Genomic DNA, 16,548 nt, shown 5'->3' on the forward strand with positions numbered 1-16,548 from the left:
GAGCTGTGGATTCTTACAGAGTCTCATCATGCACGAAGGACCACGCTACTGCATGTGCCAGAACTATGACCAGACAGTTGAAGTAGCATGTATGGTTTGATAAATCAACTTTCAATCAATTTCCTACATTATTTATTGTACCACCTCGTGTAAATGTTACCAACAATAATTAAAAATGGTTTCTCTGTCTAGGAATCTTGGTATTAAACAAAAACAGCAACACTGGGGAGGTGAAGCAGTAAAATGTGCTAGCCCAACACTGCCAAATTTTCAAATCAACTTAAAAATGATGGCTGAATCAAAGATAGCAGTGTGTTACTCAGTATGCAAAACTGCTCTCTGTAAGACTCCATCTCTAGCAAGTAAAAAGTAGCAGCCAGCGAAGCAACTGTGCACATGAAAGTCTTTAGCTCTCTTCGATCAGGGGATTTGGTGGGGATTTGCTATGGCTGATTTAGCTTCAATAAGAAAATTGGACATGACTAGATTGGGAGGAAAAGGGATCTGTACATTACTTACTCCACATAGTAGGTGCCATACTGTGGGTCCTCGATTCTCTCCCATCCATAGGGCAGCTCTGTGGAGGAACAGAAATAAGTCAAGATCCAGTTAAACCAGTTAAACCTGAAGGGGATTACTCAGGTGCTTCACAGATAGAACCGGAAGAAGTAAAGGAAATAGAGGAATCTTCTCCTAAAGAACCAGAAGAAGTTATGGAATCTCCTCCATGTCTTCTGGTCTGGTGAAACAGTGTGTATGAGAGACTAGGAGATGTGTATTGAATAGGAAAACAAAAGTGTAAAAAGAGGGCAGGATCTGAAGAGTCGGATTTGTCAAGGGTGAAGACCTGGACAGAAACTACACTACACTATACTATCAAAAGCATGGGACGACTTTCATAATTAGTATGTTTAGGTGTTTTAGCCACACAAATTGCTAACATGTTTATTAATTTAATAATATTAAATAAATTCCAAGCTTCTCATTGTGTGGCCACTGTTTCAGGAATGACCTTTCCTATTTCAGCATGACTGTGCTGCTGTAAACAAAGTGAGGTCTATTAAAATACATGGTTTGGTGTCTGGTGTGAAGGAACTCCACTGGTCTGTATTCCAAGCCAGGTCTTCCACTGCAAAGTTATGTTTTCTATTTATATTTTTTGGCATTTAGCAGACGCCTTTATCCAAAGCGACTTACAGTACTGTGACAGTATATAGTCTGAGCAATTGAGGGTTAAGGGCCTTTCTCTAGCAGTGGTGGGGTTTGAACCAGTGACCTTCTGATAACTAGTCTGGTACCCTAAGTGGTAGGCTACAACTGCCCTAAAAAAGGACTGCGAATCAAGTATGTCCTTGTTGGCCTGACACAATAGGCAAACATTCCTATAAACACCATCTTAATTCTCATGGAAAGTCTTAGCAGAACAGTGGAGGCTGTTATGGCGGCAAAAAAAATCCATATCAATGCTCATGATTTTAGAATAGGATGCCTAACAAGCTCAAGTCCAGGTGTCCACATAATTTTGACTATATGCCGTATGTTTTGACTTGCACATTTTCTGCACACTGCAGTTATAAAGTAAAAAGAAGGTGACAGAACTGCGTGAACACTTATCATGTACGAACTGCCCGGGCGAGATGGTGCAGTGATAAGTCTGTACTGCTCTCTTCTGAAAGGTCATTATCGCAGCAAGACAAAGCTGGAGGCCACATTCATGTTTCTCTATGTGACTCGTGTCGGAGAACAATTTTCTACATTCGGCACCAGAAAAATGGAACTGAAGCCTCACTATGTGGCCAAAAGTATTCGGTCACCCTTTCCAGTTACTCCTGAGTTCTGTTGTCTTAGTCATGCCCAGTGCTGACAAGTGGATACAATCAGTTATATAATATAAATGATATCTGTCTGTTCCTGTTCCGGCATGACTGCGTTACTGTTACAAATGAGACTTTAGTGAGATGTCCATGTCAAAATTACTGAAAGCAGTTTGTCACTGGGTTTCCAGATACAGAAAACCCATTAAATAACAATAAGACCTAACCCAAGTACCTGACAACTGTACTTCCAATATAAAACTATAAATGTGTATTTTATTCATGCTCAAATTTTACAGTGTGTTCAACAAACAGATAATCAGGTAACATGTAATGTTGTCAATATTGGGTGTAAAGCAAAAAACAAAAAAACAAAAAACTGAGAATATTGAAACAGCATTTATCTTGCATGACATTTAGGAATTTCCCCATCTACAGTACATACAATTATAAAAAGATTTAGAGAATTTGGAAAATCAACATGCTTATGTGATGAATAAATCACATGGGATCAGACAGACTTCGGAAAACCCTTTTCAGTAAACACAGTCCACCGCTTCACCTCAACTATACAAAGCGGAAAACGTATATCAAGAACACTTAAAAATGCAGATGATGAGGCAAAGTAGAAATTTGCTGTGGTCTGACAAGTCCACCTTTTAGAAGTAATGGACATGCTGTTCTTTGAGCCAAAATGAACACCCTCTTGAGGAGGCTTTACGTTACATCTTGTTAACCACAGTGGAACCAGATTGGCACCATTTTTATTAATTAAATATATTTTGTTTTGTGTTTTGTTTTGATGCATTGTTTGAGTTGTCTGGGTCGAGGTAAAAATCATGGACAAAATGTGTCGCTTGAAAAAAGTTTGTGGAAAAAAAACAGTGTGTTTCATTCTGTGAGTGTGTCACTGCATATCTCATAAAGGCATAAAGGCAACATTAATGCTGAGGGGTACATGCTCATTTTAGAGTTCCAACGTCCCAGCTTGTTTCAGCCAGACAATGTCAAGCCACATTCTGCACATGTTACAACAGCATAGCTTCATAGTAAAAGAGTACAGGTGTTAGACTGGCCTGTCTGCGGTCTAGGTCATGTACGGCAATATAGAGTTAAAATGTTATATCAAGCCACATGAATATTATTTCCACTCCTACAGCAATTGGTGCTCAAAAGATTACAGAACATTACTAAGTTGAGGCAGAAGGGCAAGTGTGCCCCTGTCCCAATCTTTTTTTGAAATATGATGCAGCCATGAAATTTAGAATAAAAATTGATATTAAAAAAGTTCAAAAGGATTTGAAAATCATTGCTCTCTGTTTCATTTACATTTTTTACACGGTTCAAACTTTTCTGGAATAGGATGTAATAAATATTACCGACTACACTTCTGACAGGAAATCAGAAGCAAACTATTTAACTCCAGCTGAATTTAATTTTAGAAGCACCAGTTAGGAGTGCCTGGGGGGTATTTTTCACTTCTGCATGTTTTTTAAAAGATAAAAGGAACTCGGAGAGTACTCAGAAGAAAACCCACAGGCAGGCAGAAGGAAACAAGTGAAGGTTCTTTGAGACAGTGACTGGTGGGGGAGGTGATGATCAAACCCAGTCCATAAGACTAATGTTGCTGTGCTGCACCTACTCAACCAGCTGGGCTACTGTGACACCAAATGTTCCAAAAGACCTGATTTATAATACATTAATTTATTCATTATTTTTTGTTATTATTTCAAATTAAAAGTGTCTAAAACTGTATCTTCGGGAGAGTATAATAAAATATTATATAATACAATAATGAGCTTTATTGCTTTATTGCTTTTTGCCTACTGGTGCATTACACATAATACACTGCTACAAAATATTTTAAAAACAGAATTGGCATAGACAACATAAACAAGATGAACATTTGTGTTACTTCAATTAATCAAACTAAAATAAAACTGTTCCAAAGCAGTACCCGAAGTCCTAAAAGCAGACTAGAGGGTTTTCTCCAACTAAAGTATGTGGACACCCGTCTTACTTATTAAGTTCAGGTAGTTCAGCCACAACTATTGCTACACAACCATCAGGTGTATAAAACCGTGTTTGGTTTCATTTACTTATTAGGATTTTAACGTCATTTTTTAAACACTTAAGTTACATTCATGACAGGACAGGTAGTTACTCGTTACACAAGATTTATCAGATCACAAGTTTAATATCAAACACAGTCATGGACAATTTTGTATCTCCAATTCACCTCACTTGCACGTCTTTGGACTTTGGGAGGAAACCGGAGCTCCCGGAGGAAACCCACGCAAACATGGTAAGAACATGCAAACTCCAGACAGAAAGGACCCGGACTGCTTCACCTGGGGATCGAACACAGGACCTTCTTGATGTAAGGCGACAGTGTTACTCAGAATTCACTTAAAATCGCCATAAAGTTGGCTTTCATTTTGACATGTAGTAAGTAGGCTGTGGAACCTACAGACTGCAGTAAATTTCCGATTTCAGTGTCAAACAGGCTACAAGTCCATTGAAATAAAATAAAAAGTGTAATTAAAGCCTTTAGTGTAATTATAGCCTTTATAATTGCAGGACTCCAGCAGTAACCAAGGCTGAAGAGAGTAAAGGCTCTTTTGGGCAGTTCAGTTGGCAGGGTCAGTCCTGCTTAGTCTCTGATATGAGGGGCCTAAACACTCAAATAGATTTGATGTGGAAACCTAGACTTCTACTCAATCACTCACTCACTGACTTTCCTAACCGCTTATCCAATCTGGGTCCCGGGGGGGGGAGCCTGTCCCAGCTTTTCAGTGGTCACAAGGCACACAGTAACACCCTGGACAGGGCACCAGTCCATCTCAGGGCAGACACACATATACACACACACACAAACACACACATACCTATGGGGCAATTCAGTGTCTACAATTAACCTGACTGCAAACCGGAGCTCCAGGAGGAAACCTACGCAGACACGGGAAGAACATGCAAACTCCGCACAAAAAGGACCCGGACCGCCCCACCTGGGGATCGAACCTAGGACCCTCTTGCTGTGAGGCGACAGTGCTACCCACCGAGCCACCATGCCGCCCCCTAGACGTCTATTGCTGTCTTATAAGTTGGTTAATAGAAAGAAACCAATATTAAACCCTAAGTTATGCTGGATCCAGTTTGGGCCAGTTACTGTGTTTGAATGTGCAGCACAAATAGTTGGTGTGCGTGGAAAAAAAACTTATCATCTCACCTGTATCATCACATTTCTCAACAGATTTATTTTTCCTAGCCAGTCGAGGGTCAAGCCAGGTCGTAGTCTTAGTGTTGTGACTGCAGTGAAAGCCAGACAAAATAAATGTTATTTACAAAACAACAACTACACAACATGACACACAGACAATTCCACAATTAAAATCTGCAATTTGAGGGCAAAAGTATGTGGACATTCCTTCAAATGATTAAGTCCAGTTGTTTCAGCCACACAGACTGATAAATGGTGAAATAAATCATTTATATAAAATAAATTATATGCTTCCAACTTTGTAGCAGAAGTTGCTGTTTCAACATGAATGTCCACCTGTGTACCACTCAAGGTCTGTTTTCACTAATTTGGTGTGGAAAAACCTGAACATTAGCCCGTAGCCTGGACATTGATCACAAACCAGAGCTTTTCATCCTGTAATACCTCTTAGAAGGTTGGTCATAAAAGTCCCAAGTGGTTAGCTGATATGTTGCAGCATCCATAAACATCAAATCTTTTAGCTCTTTGAGAGATGAAGAACATTTTTTCTGACATCAGTACCTGACCAAACAGACACAAATTCCTACAGTACTACTTTAAAATCTTATGGAAGGGCGCCCAGGTGGCGCAGCGTGATATTCCGCTGGCACACCAGCACCGAGTTTCTGAACTCCTCGGCTCAAAACTGAGTGTTGCCACCGGTCGGTTGGGCACCATCTAGCGGGCACAATTGGAAGTGCCTGCAGCAGATACTAATTGGCCATCGTATGTGCAGGGTGGGGGCCGGACTATGTGTGGGTCTTCATATGCTGTGTAAGGACCCTGATTGGCGGAAGAGACGCCTGTGCAGAATGCAGGGGCGAGAAGAGGAGGGCTGTGTATGTGTTGGAAGAGGCGTGTACAGCGATGTGCTCTCCTCAGATGCAATCGGGTATCTCTAAGCAGTGGAAGACAAAACTGAGTGCGCTAAATTGAGAGGAAAATGAGGAGAAAATGCATAAAAATAAATAAATAAAATAAAATCTTATGGAAAGCCTTCCCAGAAAAGAGAGGACTTTGTTATATCAGCAACAACGGACTGGGGACTTTACATTAAACTCATGGTTTAAATTAAAACGTCTAACAAGCCCACGGTCAGGTGCTTATATACCTTTGGTCAAATAGTGGAGCCATTAAATTCAACATGATAAAAAAATTCCAATGAATTGTTTATGGAAATAACTGAAATAATCAATTCATAAGCCCATGCTGGGATTTGCTATTATCTGCCAAAATGGCCCAGGTGTATAGAAACACTTCCACAAAGCTGTTGTTTAAAGATGTAGTGCTTCAAACGAGCCTCTCCAGGGAGGAAGTGTCTGATTAGAAAGGAACGTCTTTGAAATATCAACCGAGCATGACAGGTGTACTGCTTCCCTCCATATCGAGCTGCACAAATTTAGCCGAGACCCAGTGGGGAAAAGAAAATGGAATATTAATTTCCTCCTGTTTCGTTTTACACGGTGACTCAAAAGTGCGCAGGAGAGAGGAGCAGCTTTTGGGTAGGAGTCAGTAGTTTCTGCTTCCATTGTAGACAAGTGTTGTTTACTTTCTCTTTCAGATATTATTTCCACAGCAGGAAATGATTCAATAAGCTTCAGAATGATTGGCACTCTTGGGAAGAATTGGTGAGAGTATGTGCCAAGCATAAATGACACTGAAATAGTCCATAAAAATCTTATCCTTCAAATTACAATTTGGTACCATTTTAAGTACGTCACTCATATTAAATAGCATATTAAGTTTGTGTGCAGTGGTGAACATAATTCTAAAGATCAAATCTTTGGTTGCAAGGATCATTTATTTTAAAATGTAACCATCTTAATAATATAAGAGATCAAGTAACTAGGGATGTAACAATGCACCACAAGACAGTTAAAAATCATTCACATGTGTAACGATTCAAATCGGTTTACATGTATAATGAATCGATATTCACTCGCCTGGTTGACATCACTACAGGGTTGCCAGGTTCGGCATTTTCCAGCCAAATTTATTTATGTGAGTATACTTTCTTTATTTGTATTATTCATTTATTTTATTTTTTTTATATTGTTGTTTATGCATTTTCTCCCCTTTTTCTCCCTTTTAGCGCGTCCAATTTCCCAATTGCGTCATGCTTCCCCTCCACCAATGCCGATCCCTGCTCTGACTGAGGATAACGAAGCTAACCCATGCCCCCTTCGACACGTGGACAGCATGCCGTATGCATCTTATCACCTACACTTTGACGTTGTGTACGGAGAGACACACCCTGAGAGCACTCTTTTCTCATCTCTGTACAGGCGCCATGAATCAGCCAGCAGAGGTTGTAATTGCACCAGTCATGAGAGAGAGAGACCCCATCCGGCTTAGTCCCGCCCATATCTGAACAACAGGCCAATCATTGTTTATGTGGCCGCTCAGCCTTAGCCGGCAGGCAGAGTTGAGATTCGATACGATGTATTTGAGATCCCAGCTCTGGTTCCAGCGTGTGAGCGGCCATTAATTTATTTATTTAATGTGGGATTTGTTTTAACATTTAATTTCACATTCATTATTTAGATAAATAAAAGATAAGCAGAAATACAGTATTTTATTTTATTTTTTAAAGAGAAATAATAAAAGAAAACTGTCATAATTTGTCTTCAATTTCATTTTGTTTAAAAAATCGGGGAAAAATCGTATCGTGAACCCAGTATCGTGAATCGCATCGCGGGTAGAGTGTATCGTTATATCCCTACAGGTAACAGATTCACCAAGCAGAATTCTGGTTTAACTTCTATCTACTAGTATAGCACCATGACATTCGGGTCTGTGGAAGAGTGTTCCACTCGTCAGCATTAATCCTGTAGAATAGCATTTATATTTCCTGACGATGCAGTTACGTATGAAGACATTTCACGGTACAAATTGCATGGGTAGAGATTTTTCCAGACCCTCTGACCCTCTCTCTTATGTGAATGTTGTTTGCTTAAAAATGTCAGGTACAGAAGTGAGAAACATAACCCAACGAATTCTTCTATCTCTTTAAAATAACCTAAAAAAAAAAAAATTTTTCCAGAATGTATGACAGCATTGTGTCCAGCGATTCCAGGAAACCTGACACACCATGACCTTGACCAGGATAAAGCAGTGGCTAAACATGAATGGACCTACGTTTTACCTTAGTTGTAAATTAAATGCATTACCTATTTGAATTTGAGGTGTTGCTCCAAACTACATTGGACTCTTTTGTAGACTAATGTATGGTTTGTCATATATCCTCTGCTAGATCATCACATTAATAAGTGTTTAGCAGTAAGTGGAACAGAGATGCAACAGAAATGTCCGGGGAAAAGTAGTGCAGTAAAAATAACTAAGAGGGATCTTCAAAAAGTTTCCGCACTTTTATATTTTAGTTGGAAATGGTGAGGGTGGGAGGAGTAGTAATTGGTTGTGTCTGAGAGACGCTTATAGTCCTGATTTAGCGCCATCTGATTTCCACCTTTTTGGATGCTCAAAGAAGCTTTAAGAGGAGGAAGATTTTCATGTGATGATGACGTGAAAGCAGCGGTGCATCAGTGGCTACGCGCTCAACCAAAAGCATTTTTTGCAGATGGCATTAAAACGGTGGGAAAAAGCATCGCAAAGGAAGGTGACTATGTAGAAAAGTGATGTCATTTGTTTTGGAAATTCTTAATAAAAAGAGTTTAAAAAGTGCGGAAACTTTTTGAAGAACCCTCGTATATGCTCTAATGAGCCGAACGTTGAAGTCGCTAGAAACATTTTTCTTACACAAAATCCATCTTCATAGCTGCTAGATATTTACAATCAGTTTGAATCACTCACTCTATGAAGTAGACCATGCCCGTCTCAGTGTAGGCCATCTCCCAGTTTTTAGGCAGTGGCTCCTGGCTCTCATCTCCAGGCTGCATGTTCCAGGCCCCAGGGTCCATGCCACTGCCAGATTGCGTGTAGCTGGGCACAGTTTGCCTCCAGTCCGCCCCTTCGGTATGCTCTAGATCCACGGTAAATAAAAGGAAAAAACAAGATAGATAAGCAAATGCCTGCGTGTTCAGCAATGCATTTCTACCAAGCAAATAAAGCGTTGCCTGCTGCTGCCTGGGTAATAAGAGGGATGATTTGCATGGCAGTGTTGATTTGAAGGAAGTGTTCCAGGTGAGGGCAGAGCTGCCCAACACCTCCACAGAGCTAAAAAAAATACTCCACCCCTATCAAAAGAGGGAGGAGACAGTGTATATGTGTGTGTATGTATATGTATTCAAACACTCAGTTTATAGATCCAGGTCCAAAATATATAGATTTTTTATAAAACATGTGAAAAGTGTGGGATGAGGAACATATTACTACATCACTACATACACTGATCAGCCATAACATTAAAACCACCTCCTTGTTTCTACACTCACTGTCCATTTGACCAGCTCCACTTACCATATAGAAGCACTTTGAAGTTCTACAATTACTGACTGTAGTCCATCTGTTTCTCTACATACCTTTTTAGCCTGCTTTCACACTGTTCTTCAATGGTCAGGACCCCCACAGGACCACTACAGAGTAGGTATTATTGGGTGGTATTATTATAACACCTCACTGTCATCACTGTCTACAAGGTGGACCAACTAGGTAGGAGTGTCTATGAGAGTGGACAGTGAGTGGACTCCAGCAGCATTGCTGTGTCTGATCCACTCATACCAGCACAACACACACTAACACACAATCACCATGTCAGTGTCACTGCAGTGCTGATAATCATCCCCCACCTAAATCATACCTAGTCTCTGGTGGTCCTGTGAGGGTCCTGACCATTGAAGAACAGCATGAAAGGGGGCTAACAAAGCATGCAGAGAAACAGATGAACTACAGTCAGTAATTGTAGAACTACAAAGTACTCCTATAGTACCAGTGAGTGTAGAAACAAGGGGGTGGTTTTAATGTTATGGCTGATCAGTGTATATTACAGCATCAAGCTAAGACACATTTAAGCTAAGAAATGATTAGCATTGTGGACAAAAGTCAGACAAACATTTTTACCCTGTGACTGGCAGTGTGGAAACCCCTGAACTCAATAACTAGGATTGTCTAGATACTTTTGGCCATATAATGTATCTTGAAGACATCATGAAACACAATTCTTAAAACAATGTAATCAAATTTAGTGTATGATATGCTTGAGGGTAAAACCTCAAACACATACAGGACTAAGCTGGCCAGACATGGAACAAATACTCCCACAAGAGCTGCTTTACTGCTTCAAAATGCAAACATGAAAGACTCCCATGTTAAACAGCTAACATTTGTAGATACAGTTGTTGCAGGTTAATAAAACAATATTAAGCCCAATAAGACAAGTGAAATCAAGAGCTATTTTTTCAGATTTCAGATGAAAGGACCTTTGGTTTGCTAAGAGGACGAAGTTGGACGCCATAATATTAAAAAAGTAAATCATTTTCCTGTAAACACTTAAAAAATAGCTGTTAAAGTCAAACGCTAAGAAGGTTCTTTTGAAGAGACAATGATTAATATAATAACAATATATTCTAGATAGTCCTGCATTCATTTGATCCACAATTTACTACAGTAGTATGAGGTTTGGGACACAGCACTAAATTGTAAATATCAACATGCACGTATATTTAAGGGCAGTGATAGCTCAGTGGTTAAGGTACTGGACTAGTAATCAAAAGGTTGCCGGTTCAAGTTGCCACTGGTGGGTCCCTGAGCAAGGCCCTTAACCCTCAATTGCTCAAAATTGTGTTCAGTCATAACTGTAAGTCGCTTTGGAAAAAAGCGTCTGCTAAATGCCGAAAATGTAAATGTAATTTATAGATCCCTGTACTTAAATAAAGAGAAATAATCTTACCTGTGAGTCCATTGACTAGCGGCGGCCTCTCGTCCTCGTCTTCCTCCTCTGGTGCCGCACTGTCCTTCCTATCCATCTTGCTGACGGAGGTTGTCCGTTTGCGTTGCACCTCATTTTCAAACTCATCAAACAGGACCTGGTCCACCAGGTCGGGCTGCACCGAACTGGGCTCGGCGGGAGGTTTGGGTGTGCCATAATAATTACCTGAGAAGGAGAGAAGATTTAGAATAGAATGATTCACTGGGTGTGTTGTTTTCAGAGATGCTAAACAGATGAGACTCATTGCTCTTCTTGAACATGTGGAGTGTAACAATTTCATTCATAACATGGGTTCATGATTTTCTATTCTTATTTCTTAAAATCAATTTACATAAAGAAAAACAAAACTACAATGTGTTTTTAGTTCTCAAACTGTCTTTTCAGTATTAAAAACATACCATAATTTCAGATCATTAGTCCGCATATTTGATCTGGCACAGTTTTTACCCTAGATGCCCCTCCTGTCTCAACCCTCCTATTTACCCGGGCTAGGGACCAGCATTAGGGGTGCACTGATGTGTGTCCTCACACCATGAGCCTTTTTATATGTGAACCCAGCCCGGGAATCAAACCCCCCAAAACTCCACTACTTTAACTTACCATTACACCACACACGCTCACGTTAAACACAGTCCATATGTAAGGTAACTGTATACAGAGAGCAAAACAGACTGTACCCACTTTTCGAGTGGGTTGCCTTTAGGTACTTTAGGTAAAGTTACGTTAATAAAACCTGCCAAATGTACAAAATCTAAAATTTCATACAACAAATATGTATTATTTACAAAATAATTTGCACTGCCATGTTTACAACTGATTTTCCTAAAAGCTGTTTATGTTCAGTCAGACAGTTATTATACCAGACCGCATCGAGTCAGGTACACTGCTTATAAAACTCTGAATTAAAACTGTTTTCCTTTTAAATACGTTGTTACCTGTAAAACTATTAAAATACATGTAAAATCAGTATCATTTTCATGTTTTACTACAGTTTCATCCTGGACAGGGTCCCGGTGGTCTGGTTTCCCTGAAATCACTGGACACAATGCAGTAACATACACAGGTAAAGATGCCAGTTCATATCAAACCCCCCCCTTCCACAGACATACCCAATCACGTCTGTATGTAGACGCCCGACCGGCCATTAGCACAGCTGGGGATTCGAACCCGAGTGCCCTTACAAGTCCAGTACCTTAACCACTAGGCTACACTTGCTCTATATAAAGAAACTGCTCATTGCACTGATGTCAATAGTGCTTTGTGTTCCTTTTCTTGCTTTTAAGTCAGCAATTGAAAAAAAAAAACTTTGATTTTTTTAATTGTATCCATTTTCAATACAATATGTGAAAATGTAAAAAAGAAAATCTAAATCATAATAGCCCTGATATTGCTCACAGCTCATTACTGGCTCTTTTATTCAACACCGTTAGTTAATCACCACCAGTGTTTGGCTTTCTGTGTCGTTCCTCCAGGCCATCAATTTACGGCTTTATGTACCGCTGGCTGTGTTTCGTGGCATGACTGCTAAAGTCCTGCGAAAGCAGCATGAATTTTCTATTAAAAACTCTATTACTTTGTGTAGAGCGGATGCCAAAAACAGAACGACCGGTGGTACCCTGACAGTCCTTGTTGCTACGAGGAAAGTTAAATCCTGGGACAAAAGGGACAGTGTAGAATTCACTTCAGGGTTTACAAAATTTTAATTTATTTATTCTTTATGAGCTGTTGACATTGACTCTGCCCTAGCTGGTTCTGTTCTGCATTTTTTAAGGGACGCTAAAAGCTGTAAAGGGACACGGACCGAAATGACAAAGGAACAGAACAGAACATGGAATGTAGAGCAATTTAGAGCCTGGGAATCCTGAGGAGGGGGGTGATGGTGGGAAGAGGATAAGCTTTTCTATCCAAATAATAAAATTATAATGAAGCCGTCCTTTACACGATGTGGATTTTATTCATTGCCTCAGTGGCTGGAAGCACACATTAAGAAGTAAATTAGGCAGCGTTATGTACACTCACACTGGTCCCATTACGATTGTTCCTGGTTGTCCTGCGGTCAGAGAAGAAAATTTGTGCTGATTTTATGCAAGCAAATGTATTATATATGTGATCAAGCAGGTAATGTGGGTGCCATAGAGGATCAGGATGCTGAAGACTGGGGTTTGATCCTCACCACTGGTCACTGTCTGCGAGGAGTCGGCAGTCTTGGGGGTTTAATAATTTCTACAACTGTTCTTTTAGAACATGGCTGACACTGTCCTCAGTTGAGTGAGCTCTTGTTTCAAAATCAGATCCTTATAGCCAGACTGAAATTGTTGCTTACCATGTTGCTTGGACTGAAGTTTGTTGCTTAAAAAAACAGAAACAGTAGCTTGATGTTCACATAGCAGCCTACTAGTCCATGGTGATGTAAAGCTTGCTTGGCTGCGGACAATGTCCTATTAGCATAATGTGACACTTTGAGGTTTCTAATGACCTGGGCAGGGTGTGGTCAAACTAGTTCTATTGGCCATAATTATCCCTAATAAGAAGTTAGTAGTCCATGTGACATCACTGAATGACATTATAAAACTTCCTACTCCTGGTTGCTAGTTTATGTATATTTTTGACCCAGCATTTGTTTTCTTTTTATCAACCGGTCATGATGGGTCCAGTTCTACCGGGAAACACTGAGCGCTGGCGGGAGTAAGCTGGACAGGGTGCCAGTTCATCTCAGCGTTTCAGACAACCTGCCAGACACAGCCAATCATGTCTGTGTAGACGCCTGGCCATCCAAAAGCAGAAACTTTATCATAAAAACTTACTTAACGTTTTCTTCGGGACAAAGAGATTCATGTACAAATCATTCAGTCACTGTTGCAGGAATCGATAAAAATCCCAAGACTGCCTTAAATTTTCCCTCTTAAGTACGTTAACTTCTGATTCCTTTCTTGTGCTTAGTGTTTTTGTTTGTGACCCTGATCAGGATATGATCAGGATTATTAAATAAATGTTTTATATACAAAGCTCATTTGAAGTGCTTTATATAATAATTCAATCACCAGTTCGATCGTTAGATTAATAAATAAAGTAAACTAATAAAACAACCCAAAAGTGAATTGTGGGAACTTAATTTAAAGCACAGGAGTGCAGGTTTGGTTTCACAGGTACTGAAGTTTCGACCCGAATCTTGACCTCATCAAGCAGAATTGGCTGTAATATACTCCCGATTAAAACTCTAAATTAGAATGAATCACACGCTTTATTGCTTTTGCAGTTGTTGCGGTATCAGGATCGTAATAATATAAAGCAACGTCAAAAGGGGATTTGGCTATTCAGGCTTATTAATTAACATCAGCGCCTGGGTGAAGGCTGGTCGGGAGTAAATGAAATCTCTAACTGAATGAGCCGTTTGTATCTGTGTGTTAGCGTAGGGAATTACATTCTTGCTTTCATTATCGTTCTGCTCTCACTCAACAAGCAAGGTGGACTTAAAAGTGACATTGAAGTTGGCGGAAATGAACGGATGCTGTCGTTTGTCTAGATTATTGGTTACGTCTTACTCAAACCTAAGATGCTGAGAGCAATACAGCCTACATAACATCTCTGGAACTATGTTACCACCAGACTATGAGCTTATTATACATCCTATTGTAAAACCATGGGCATTAAAAGCAAGTTGGCAACAAGAAATTACACCAATTTGGTCAGAACAGTGTACATTCAGGCACCAGTGCTGGACATCTAGCTTGTAATTGACTTTCCGATTCATCCCAAAGCTGTTCCTCCACACCAGACTCTTCAAATCATGTCTTTACAGACCTCACACTGTGCACAGCCGTATTGCTTATGTGTCTCTCATGTAATTAAAAAGTCACACTGAATGTTTCGGCATATATTAACAAAACCACTGAGCCACTGAGTCAAAACCACTGAGTCAAACATGACAATTAAAAAAGATTCAGTTCAACGAGTCGGTCTGATTTTCATTTTCAATTTGAACTGGGAATCTGAAACTCATTCTCTCATCTTTCAATGCACAGAGCCACCTGGTGGACTGATGTGGACAAGCAGGTTGACTAACCTATAAGGCTACAAGTCCACAAGCCAGGTCAGGGATGGACATAGATGGCCTCTTTGACTCCCTGTTCAAACCAGCATTGTTCCTTATCAAGGATCTGCACATCTTCATCATAAATGAGTGGCCGCTGACTTGCAGGTGAGTGTAAACCATAGATCTTCTATGTTGTACCATCAGTTTCGCCCGTGGCTGTTTAGTTTCCCGATGTACAGTCGCAGGCAATCCTCCAGGCACCTAACTTTGTGTCCAGATGACCTGATTCAACTTTGTTGATTTTAGACTGGGATGATCTGAGAGTTTTTATACTATTAAAGACCGTCATGACGCTGAGTTTAAGAAATGACAACGTTTTGAAAAATGCACTTCAGTCCAAGATAAAAAATCAAGCAAACATTTTGGAGAGCGACTACTCAACATGATGTATGAACAGCATCCAAGCTGTGCTTCCTCCACTCCAACTGCCAAAATAGTTCTATTTCCACTCCAACTTCCAGACCATCTCTCCCTGCTGCCACTGCTTCTCACACAGTCATCCATCACCACTAAACTGAGATGTGAGAAAGCTCAGGATTTAGCTGGTCACGTCTTTATCGTACTATCTGAGCTGCGGTGGTGTTACAGGCCTCATTGCTATGTGTCGAACGACGGCTATGCAGTAATGAATTACTCATATAAACGCCATTACTCATCCATAACTTTAACCTGTCACAGGAAGACCACAGGAGTAGCCAATAAGTCTTCCGCTGCTGGGGACCCTGATCGTATGGGGTCCAAGGAGGGTACACTGAAACACGCTCCCTCCGAAAGGGTCCACCGAAACTTTTCTTATTCGCCCATACTTCGGAGGCCAGTCTCACGCATGGAGAGATCTCCGTGTTTCTCCACTTTTGTACAGGTGCCTTGTGCTACCAACCAGGGTCCTAACACAGTGTTGAAGACCCCACCCCTTTTTAGTCTGGTCTTTTCCCACCTAGCAGACTATTGTGCCTGCTACGGGGGCCTAGCTGACTGGTAGCAGAGCTGAGATTCAGACTTGGAGATGTCAGAATCCCAGCGAACTGCATAGAGATTTTACTCTGTTACCATCTTTACGTACACAAACCCTGTTCAAGGCCTTTACCCAAATACCCCAACCTTGCCCTATTCCATTTTTGTCTGACCCTACCCAGCCCAGACCCCTTCCCTGCCTGCCCCAATACTATTGGCGGATCATCTACGCATTGGTTATTTATTCATCCCAATTAAACACTTGATCCTGATTAGGTCACGGTGGGTCCGGCGCCTTGACAAAAACATTACCCATGAGGCAGAAATACATCCCAAAGGTGGGCGCACAGGTGGTGCAGCAGTCTAATGCACTAACACACCTCTGAAATAAAAGTTCCAACCTCAGCCGTGCTACAGGCACAATTGCTTTTGGGACTCAGTCATGGGTGGAGCATGCAAATCTCATTACAGACAGTGATTGTTTAAATCATCTCCAGGATCCTGGAGCAGTGTGGCACCCATGCTGTGCCACTGTACCAATCTA

The 16,548-nt window shown here is 40.6% G+C and overlaps 1 protein-coding gene across 1 annotated transcript in view; it reads right to left on the reverse strand.

Annotated features, from left to right (window-relative positions):
* Positions 1 to 16,548, reverse strand: part of magi3a (membrane associated guanylate kinase, WW and PDZ domain containing 3a) — a 134,852-nt gene that overhangs the window by 22,993 nt on the left and 95,311 nt on the right. The window contains exons 4-7 of the mRNA XM_063015075.1: positions 10,919 to 11,122; positions 8,884 to 9,052; positions 5,044 to 5,123; positions 520 to 577 (exon numbers count right to left, since the gene is read on the reverse strand). Coding sequence (XP_062871145.1) covers positions 520 to 577; positions 5,044 to 5,123; positions 8,884 to 9,052; positions 10,919 to 11,122 — 511 coding nt within the window. The remainder of the gene's footprint in view (positions 1 to 519; positions 578 to 5,043; positions 5,124 to 8,883; positions 9,053 to 10,918; positions 11,123 to 16,548) is intronic.

Source organism: Trichomycterus rosablanca, chromosome 19 (genome assembly GCF_030014385.1).
Source record: "Trichomycterus rosablanca isolate fTriRos1 chromosome 19, fTriRos1.hap1, whole genome shotgun sequence".
NCBI classification, from domain to species: domain Eukaryota; kingdom Metazoa; phylum Chordata; class Actinopteri; order Siluriformes; family Trichomycteridae; genus Trichomycterus; species Trichomycterus rosablanca.